General features: G+C 39.3%; 1 protein-coding gene across 2 annotated transcripts in view; it reads right to left on the bottom strand.

The window, feature by feature from the left end:
- Positions 1 to 1384: 1384 nt before the first annotated feature.
- Positions 1385 to 9772, bottom strand: part of fbxl17 (F-box and leucine-rich repeat protein 17) — a 229773-nt gene continuing 221385 nt past the window's right edge. For both annotated transcript variants that reach the window (XM_040050698.1, XM_040050699.1), the window contains exon 11: positions 1385 to 4153. In XM_040050698.1, coding sequence (XP_039906632.1) covers positions 4016 to 4153 — 138 coding nt within the window. In that variant the 3' untranslated portion in view covers positions 1385 to 4015. The remainder of the gene's footprint in view (positions 4154 to 9772) is intronic.

Here is a 9772-nt window from a genome sequence, read left to right as displayed (position 1 = left end):
CTGGACAAACGTTTAAGTAATTTTTTAAAGTAGTGTTTAGGAATAGTTCTCCAGATTTCTCGAAGGACATTCAAAGTTCTTTGGATGTTGGCTGTCAAGATGATCCCACACTGCTTTAAAAATGTTGAGGTCAAGACTCTAGGGAGGCCAATCTATGACTGATAGTGTTTCATTGTGTATTTTTCTGTCCAGGTATGCTTTTACTGCACTGGCACTGTGTTCGGGATCACTGGAAAGCATCTGTCTCTCAGATGCTTTTGCCACTGCCTTACAGTCCTTTTCCTGTGCGATTTCCTCAGCCTTTTCTCCTAGGTTCTCTTCGTTAAGACCGACTTCTTGACAGCCCATACTTCCATTGAGATCATTTCTGATGAGACTTTGGTGAACAGTAGATGGCTCAACTGAAGGACCACATGCAACTCTCACGTCCTGTGTTAGATCTTTGTTGGATTCCCCACCCCCGCATTTCTTCAGGCACTTTCAGATACTGTTCATACATTGGAGAAAGCTTGTTAAACATCCCACTTCTTTTGTCCACCACCTGCCCGATTTCTGCAACGCACTATACATCATGTCAAGATATGGCATAAGTTTGGATAATAGCTCGTTGGGAATCACCTTGTTGGTGCAGAACTATTGCCATATTTTGCAAATTCCACTAAAGAAAGTAACAAAGTACACCAAAATGCAAAAAACAGTTGGTTCTTTAAGTTTTCTGCAGACAGAATTGGCTGATCCCTTGACTTATTCTATGCTTGAATGATTGATAGGTCAGTGTTAAGTGACTAAGCAAATAAAGTAACCATGCTCTAAAAGACTGGACTGAAAAAGCAGCCAACAACAATCTTGAAAAATCTTCAGAAAGGCTGGAGAACTAGTGCTCAAGGCCACTTCAAACAAAAAAACAAAAAAATCAAAAGACTTTTGCACAGTACAGTCTTCTCAACACAACAAAAACAAAAGGTAAACAAAACCTGATAAAACAGCTCCCTATGTGTTTATTCAGATTATGAAAAGTCATTTAGCTGATAATCAAGTGAACAGAGCCTCAAGTTGATACAAATTGTGTTGACAACACAAATAATCCATCTGGGAAGAACCAGCCTTTGTATCCTTTTTGATGCTATCTCCAGTGTTTAATCACTGAACACGAAACACACTGAACAGTAAAACAGGCCTTTATAAGAGGGGGACATATTGAGTGACATCTTCTTAGCTCTTTGAGTCCTTTGCTGTCCTGCTGGGCAGCAAGCTGATGCATCCTCACTTTGTCTCAGATGTAAAAATTCTGTCCAAAGTGCCGAACTTGAAAGTCTATCCCAATGGAAATGCAGGTTTATTATTTGTTCTGGTGCTCAGTAGAAAAGAGATGATCGATGCACAGTTTAGGGTTGAAAACATCTTTATTTCTAAAAATACAGAGGCTTTGGTATGTCATACTCATACATTCCAAGGCCTTAGGTTCCAAAGAAAAACATGCTGGTATCCCTATTTGCATTTTACCTCAGAATGCAGTTTGTGTTAAATTTCACCATTCTAGCATTATAAATAGTATGCCCTCTTTGTTGATATGCAACTCATATAATAAAGGGTCTGGAAATCCTGATGGAAAAAATGTTTAAGTGCTCAACAGATGTTGTAAAATGAGCGGAAAAGTGTTCCACTGGCGTTCTGAATATTCCTCTCCTGACTCAATTCCAGACATACAGAAAGAAATGAGGGGGGGGAAAAAAGCTTGAAGTAGTAGTGTTTTATTCATCTTTATGTAAATCCAGTCATTTACGGTTGCCTTAACAAATCAGGAATCAAGTGTGTCAACATCTAGCAGAGAAGGAAGTGCATATGTGGATTACAAAAGAACAGAAATAGAACAAAAGCAGATCGAGGGAGAAACCCTCCGTCGGTTAAAGTCTACAAATCCTGACACGAATAAAATGAACATGTTTTTAATTGTCTGAATTCTCTATGTGCTGTTGAAAGTTTACAGTAATACTCTAAATTCTAACCTCAGTAAGCTATTGTTCATATCAGAGTGACATGGAGGCTGAGCCCCGAGCTGCTTCACACCATAGAAAAATATTTGCATTTTTAAATGTACATTGCTGAATTTCTAAAGAATGGATGAAAACGATGATTCTCACCTTGCAACTTCTTCTCACTCTGGTGTTAGGCCCAAGCCAGTTTTTTCTTTTCTTTGCATCCTACACAACTAAGAAAGAGAAACTGCTCGTTGCTACATAGCAAATGTTACAAGTATATGCTCAAAACCAATATTCCAATAAGTAAACCCCACACAGTATTTATTTATATTTATATATATATGTATATATATATATATATATGTATATATGAAATCAAATACACTTCAAAAAAAAAGTTGAGATGCTAAGTGAAACATTTAAAATAGAACTAAGACATTGTATCAAATGTTGAAATTGAGAAATTATGCTGTATATTGAAAAATATATTACGACTTTGAATTTCATGCCAAATTGGCAGACCTGGCTTGCAGACAGATCAGTCAGCAGACACGCTCTGACTACGAAGCCATGCTGTTGCAATATATGCAGAAAATGGTTTGTCATTGTCTTGCTGAAATAAGCAAGGCATTCACTGAAAAGTCCTTGTTGGGATGGCACATGTTGCTGGAAAAACTTGCATATATTCAGCATTTAAAGTGACTTCAGAGGGGTGTAACCACCATACCATGTGCACTAATGCATCCTTATATAATCGGAGGATTTTGGCTATTAAACTATGCACTAATGAGCCAAAAGTGTGGGCTACATTCTGTTTCCCAAATCTCAACTTTTCCCTCCCCCTACTGATACCCAATTCAAAATGAGCATTTCTCAGTTACAACATTTAATGTGTTGACTTGTCTTTTTTTTTTTTCCAATAAAATCTAATATAATTTCTATAATTGGATGGCATTTGCTAACCACTTAAGGCTTAACACTTTCTCTTAATTACCATGATGACTGTGGTTAATATTCTTATAATATGGCCCATCATTTTTGGGTAAAGGCAACTGCTATTTCAAGCACTGTTAAATTTCTCAACATAACGCTCAGTCAATGATAAATCCGTGCACGGAAATAGAGCACACTTGATTCCAGGTAAAACGGATGCCAATTTCATCTTCACATTTCAAAATGCGCCATATCCTGCTGAGACAGTAAGGTCACGATCTCACTGCAAACATGCACATTTCAATGCTTTCTTCTTGCCATAAATTTTCCACAGTTCTGACTTCTTCTGGAGTGAATCGTCCTTTTGTATGATAACAATGTGCATACTGAATCACTGCAAAGAGCTCTGTCCTTGCCAAAAATCTCACCAAGTGTACTTGTACAAGTCTGCAGGCGCTTTTAATACTGTACTGAACATCCAAGAACGAAAAAAAAAGTTTCAAGTGGACAAAATAAACGTAACTAATTTCAAATAACCTTAAGTGAGGTCTGAGGTCCTGGCCGTTCAGTTGTTGTCTGCTCTGAGGCAGTAAGATGATGCCTCCTGGGGCGACAGAGGTGCAGTGTAGATCACCAGTTTTGGTTGGTGAATTAATTTTTCTGTTTTGAAGTTATTTCACTAAAATAATTCTGGTCCAGTGGTTTCTGAATGTTTATTGTCTGAATCTTTTTATTCAAGACCAAAGCTTTAGCCTTGCAACTTTACCTCTAATCACCCCACCACGATACAGAGAAGTGAAACGGTATGAGGAGTGATACTCCTTACCTTTGCCTAGAACAGATATCACTACATCGCCTGACTGAATTGTAAAATCTCATACTGAAGAGATTTGCTTCAAATAAAACTGATGGACTCAGACTTTGTGTCTGTGAGTGTGTAGCTACATGTTCACATGCATGTTTGAACAGTCAATGAGAAGCAAACATGACTGAGCTTCGCATTTTGTGTGCGTATACAAAAAAGGGCCTTTGTATAGCAAATGTGTTTTGTGTGCTTATGTGTGCGTGTGTTTGTTGAGCGTGTCTGTGTGATCCAGCAGTAGCTACGAAGTGTTCGATGTGTTGGGACTCCAGCCCATTTGATAAGCTCTCTCCAGGGTTCTCTTGCAGTCCTGCATCACTGTGCTGAACACAATGTGAGGGTACTGGACCACCAGCCTCTCCACTGTCTCCTCGTTGACCTGCAAATACGAACACAAAGACATGCGCTGTTAACATATGATCGTGTTTTGTCTTAGCTTTAGACCTTCTAACACACTACTGTTGCTTCTATCAATCTTACATTTTTAAAGTTCCGGTTTAAGGAGCCAGCTTATGTTTGAGCACATCACCGAAATAATAAAGAGTTAAAGTCCAACGCAAAAATTTTAGTATTTGAATTCTGTCTATTCAGATGGTGGTGGGTTTATAGTTGTTTTACACCAAGGGTGGGGAACTCCAGGCCTCGAGGGCCGGTGTCCTGCAGATTTTAGATATAACTCTGGGTCAACACACCTGAATCAAATGATTAGTTCATTACCAGGCCTCTGGAGAACTTAAAGACATGTTGAGGGATTATGTAGCCATTTAAATCAGCTGGACATGTCTAAAACCTGCAGGACACCGGCCCTTGAGGCCTGAAGTTCCCCCACCCGTGCTTTGCACAGTAGTAGGATGGATGCTACAGTTCTTGACATCATCCTTAGTTGTAGTATTACTGAAGTTTAGTCTGCTATGATGGCTGGAACAGAAAGACCTTAGAGAAATGCTTCTTTAGTCTCACTCAGTATGCAATATTATAAAAACCTTGGATAAACAAAATGTAAATGTGCACTGTGTCATTTTTTTCCTTCTCCTTTTCAAAATGCTACCAAAGGCATTCACTAGCCCTTGGGATCTAAGTCCACCTTAATGATATGATCGTAGTTTTATTAATTAAAACAGGAGAAGTCGTAGATATGTAGACTAGCTTTTGTTTGCAGCACTAATGTCTTTCAATATTTCCATTCAATCACTTAATAATGTATTTTCAGTGGCAGTGATGGAGGATAAAAAAAAATGTATAGTCCTCCTGTCTAAAAATATATGCTTACAGGCTTCAGGAAAAACAAGTCACATCAAATGGATTCATTTTGAAGTTACTGAAGAAGTGACGTACAAACATTTCCTCAGACAATATTTCTTTTCTAGCCTAAAAAAAAGAAAATATCCTGTGACTGGCAGCTCTCTGGGTGAAAATGCCGTGATGATGCCAGAGGTCAGAATGCTTCAAGCTGATAGGAGGCCAACAGTAATTTAAATAAGCATTTGTTACAACTGAAGTATGCAGAAGAGTATCTCTGAACACACAACACGTGGAACCTTAAAGCAGATGAGCTACAGCAGCAGAAGATTACACCGGGTGCCACTCCAGTCAGCTAAGAATGAGTAACTGAGGCTGCTATTCACACGGGCTCGCTAAAATTGACCAACAGAATAGAGAAATGTTGCCTGGTCTGATGAGTCTTGAGTTCTGCTGTGATATTCAGATGGTAGGGTCAGAATTTGGCATAAACAACATGAAAGCATGGATCTATTCTGCCTTGTATCAGTGGTTCACGCTGGCAGCGGTGGCGTAATGTGTGGGTACAATTTGGGCCTCTTAGTACCAACTGAACACTGTTTAAAAAGCCTACCCGAGTAGGTTGTTGACAATGGCCATCATTCCTGACTACAGTGTACCCAGGATACAATTTTGGATGTGCAGCCATCAAATCTGCAGCAACCGTGTGATGCCTTCATGTCAATATTCCCCCAAATTTCTGATAAAGGTCCAACCTGATACTAGTGAGATATAAGCAAGTGTATTCTTCTACAGATTCAGTGCAGCAGACTTTGTTCCGGTTGTTTTCAGTTTGTTTTCAGTTAAAAGCAAGTGATTTGCGAAAGGATTATGGAATTTCCTCCATGGACAGGAGGATAAAGAGCAAAAACAAAAAACTGTTGTAAAATGAATACATAGACAACTTTCTTTGGACAGAGAAAAAAGCCTTTAAGATTCCCATAAAGGTTATTAGGACACAGCCAATTGCTGACCTGAACTTCTGGTTAAATACAACTCTTTTTTGGTAGCAATTCATTTTTTACAAGCACTTAATAAATGTATAATATAAATACATTTAAGCTATAAAATGATAAACAGTAATGATAAATTTTGACTATTGTCCAGGTTGGAGGTGCCGTGATTTGTGCGATCACTCACCCCATTTCAGAATAGATTTCCAGGAGGTTGTTGGTTTATTCTTTAAAATAAAAGCTTACAAGGATATACATTTTACAGAAATATGGTTTTAGGTCCAATAAACTATTAAATTGATTAAATAAAAATATGGTTAATGACCTAATTAAGACTAGCAGAAACCCTGCTTGGCCTCTTAGTGCCCTGTACAAATTGTGTACTGAACTACTATGAACGATAGCTGATTCTGTAGGAGCATGCCGTGTGTGTGCTCATATGCACATACAGCTAGACTGTCGTTATGGGTGAAGCACCAGTGGACAGCTGAGATCACCAGGCTAATAAGGCCCTCATGTTCTCAGAGGACAAGAAAGACAAGGAGCTAATAGCTACTCCAGCACTTCTCTGCCAGTCAAACACTGTCGGGCCACTTAGAGCCAAGAGTGAGAAAGCCTGAGAATATGACAAAGAACAGAGGCACAGTAACCCTAGAGACCTTGAGGGGTTAACCGCAACCCACCCAGAACCAACCCCCCCTACCCACCCGTGAGCATGACACTTTCCAGGGGAAATCATGTATAAACACTTACACACATGTTGACGACACAGTCATCTGATGTTGCCAAAGCAGTGACAAAACAAGTTTCACAGTTTCCCTGAGCTTAACGGCCAAACGCCCGTTGGTGTCTGTGTTTAGTATCACAAGAGTCTTGCATCGTCACAGTTCCCTGACTCTTGCTTGGGTTATGATCTCTTCTGGGTGTCATTATATCTGTCTAATTCATTATTGTTCTTCATTGAATACAAACTTCTTAAGCAGTGGAAATCAGCAATTTATAGTGACAAAACAATGGAAAGACAAATGCAAGACAGACAGAGTTATTTTATTTCTCTAAATCTGCTGAAGAGAATGAATGAGCCGGGAGACCACCAATGCCTCCTGGTTCACAGAAGGTGGATGGAAACTCTGCATAAAACAAGTAAATCCAATAAGACTAAAAGGCAACAACATCCTGTTAGTCTTCCCTTTGACTGCCAAAGTACAAACAAGCGAGCTGAAGTTAAGGTGCTTGATGCCAAAACCCAGAGTCTTTTAGGAAAGCAGTGTTACAAGACTAATGTAATAAAATCACAACAAGCACAGGGTCAAAAAAAGAATTCTTAATGTCATCTCTCTTTTTTTCTTAGTGGGAGGGGGAGACCTCATGTTAAATGCTCAAGATGCCTACTCTCAGCTCTCTCTTTTCACTCAGTGTTGAAGAGAAAGACAATAACAAACAGTAGAAGATGTTGTAATTTTAAATAACTCTCTGAGCTCCAATTCTGGAAAAACACTTTGAATCATCAGCAGGCAAACAAACGAGAAACGAGAAATGGAAATGAGAAAGTTCCAGCAACTCATTCACCGTTGTGATCAGGGATACTTTAGTAAAGCTGAGCCTTTAATAAAACAGTGTTTCAGGATATTGCTTTAAAGATTTCACATTATTATAAGATATTATATTCCAATTGCTACGCAAATCATCACATATCCTCAAGTACTGTGAAAGATAAAAGTGAACAAGTGAAGCGTTGCCGTGGAGTATACATCGAGCCATGAAAGGGGATAACAATCAAAGAGTTCCTGCAGATGTCTGAATATCTCAGTATTTTTCTACACGAGAATCGCTGGCTGGGCCATAAGTTACCCTCACAAGGCCTTTTATGGTATGTTTTTGGATGTGTTTCAGGCCACCTGTTTTTATGCACATTTTGAATGTGTCACAAAAAAAATCAGGGTGGAAATCACCCTTTCCCTTCTCTCCTAGTTACACTTGCACACTTGTAGCTACTTAAGTTTCTGTGATGTATACAGTTGCTTCTTTGTATAATCCCAGACTGAATATACAATGTTTTGATTAGGGCTTGGTAGAGGTCATACCATCTGTTGCAGGACTCCCCATCCTCTTTGTACCTGGATATGGTCCTTCATGACTTCGCTTTGGTTGGCCTGAAATGCTTTAAATTACACGATCCAAGACTGTCCTCTTCATCTGCAGCGATTTAATAGCATCTAACGAAAACATATGGTTGGATGTGCCCACTTTGTCATACAGTCACAAAAGTAGTGACTGGAAAAATACATTATAGTGAATTTTGTTTTGCAGCTTTTGAAAGATCGATAAAAAAAAGAATAATAATCTGCTTTGCCATTTGGATGGAAACTTGCTTAATCATGTCAGGTTCTCACACGAGCTCCTATAACTAGTAGGTACTTATGGTTTTGGGAGACTAGGCCGGTTCTAGCTATAGGCAGATGTGGGATCAGACGACCCAAACTGACGAAAGTAATGAAAAATTAGTCATATTTTTTCAGCCAATAGAAAAGCACCCAAGAAAGCTTGAGTAATGTGCAAACTGCCTAAGGCCCGTCTCCCCTTGTACTGCCTCTTAACGTGATCAGAGGCACAAACACACAGAGGTCAGAAGAAGCAGACAGCTGTGTCTCTCGGAGGCTATGAACTCAGAGCAACAAGTGAACTACACCAACATGGTCCCACTGCTTGTGAGGCAATCACACACACTCCTGGTTAAAAGTGTTGTGAAGCTTTCTCCCCCTCCTTTGGTTTAGGCTATCACGTGTAATTTAAGGATAGATAATTGCTGACATGTTTTGGTCTGTGAAAACGTTGCTTCTGTGAAATCCTTGGGAGACTAAACTATTTCCATCTTTTTTGACTGACTGTACTGTGAGAGTAGCTGCTGCTGTGAGTATGAAAGTTCCTTTAGATGAATGTTATGTGCTTTATAATATTCTTGAGTATTTTTATCTAAGGACTACTTTGAGCCTCACAGTACAGAAATCAGCTCTAATTGAGCACGTTTAGTGGCAGGCTGGCCATCGGAAGTACCTGGAATGTATCCTGGTGAGCTAAAGGTCATTTTGGCCTGCTGCAAATAAGCTGATGAACTTTTCAGGATCCACATCAAGCGTGACTCTGTCGCCCACTCTCAGAGCCTGAATCCTCTTGCTACAGTGTATCCATTATGTACGCACTGCAAAGACTTACCCAAATGCACACATGCAGCTTACCCTTCTCCCTTACTGTTTCTGCAAGGCATGCAACGTCTATCTGCTGCTCTAAACATAATGTTAGAGAACTCACAGGAAAGGTGGAGAAGATAGGGAGAGAGAACACTAGGCAGATCATCTGAGCATGTCTGAATTGCTCTACTTTTTGTTTAGTTTCAGCGCGTATGTGTCTTTTAGGAATTTTCATCATTTTGCTCAGTGTTTGAATATAAATATTTTCATTTGAAAGTTTGACCTCAGTCTATATCTTATTCAGTGATCTTGAGCTGCAAGCTACTTCTTTTGGATGTCAGTGTCTAGCTCTGCATATCAGACTGTATTCTGATTGGTGCACCGATATAGCCGTAGCAGACATCGAAAGCTCAGGTTCAGACAGCTTTGTCTCGTCGCCCCACAGTTTTGCTTTTGTAGTCTGGAAAACTTTCAGATACATATAGTGGACAAGTTTCATCTGTAGGGGTTTTGCATCTTTCTTGCAGTAATTAAGACAACCATAGTATTTAAAAATAAAATGTTGGTTTTTATAATACT

This window comes from Simochromis diagramma, unplaced genomic scaffold, assembly GCF_900408965.1.
Source record: "Simochromis diagramma unplaced genomic scaffold, fSimDia1.1 OVJJ01000131.1, whole genome shotgun sequence".
Taxonomy (NCBI): domain Eukaryota; kingdom Metazoa; phylum Chordata; class Actinopteri; order Cichliformes; family Cichlidae; genus Simochromis; species Simochromis diagramma.
The sequence above is the reverse complement of the archived record's forward strand: the minus strand, read 5'-3'. Positions and strand labels throughout refer to the sequence as shown.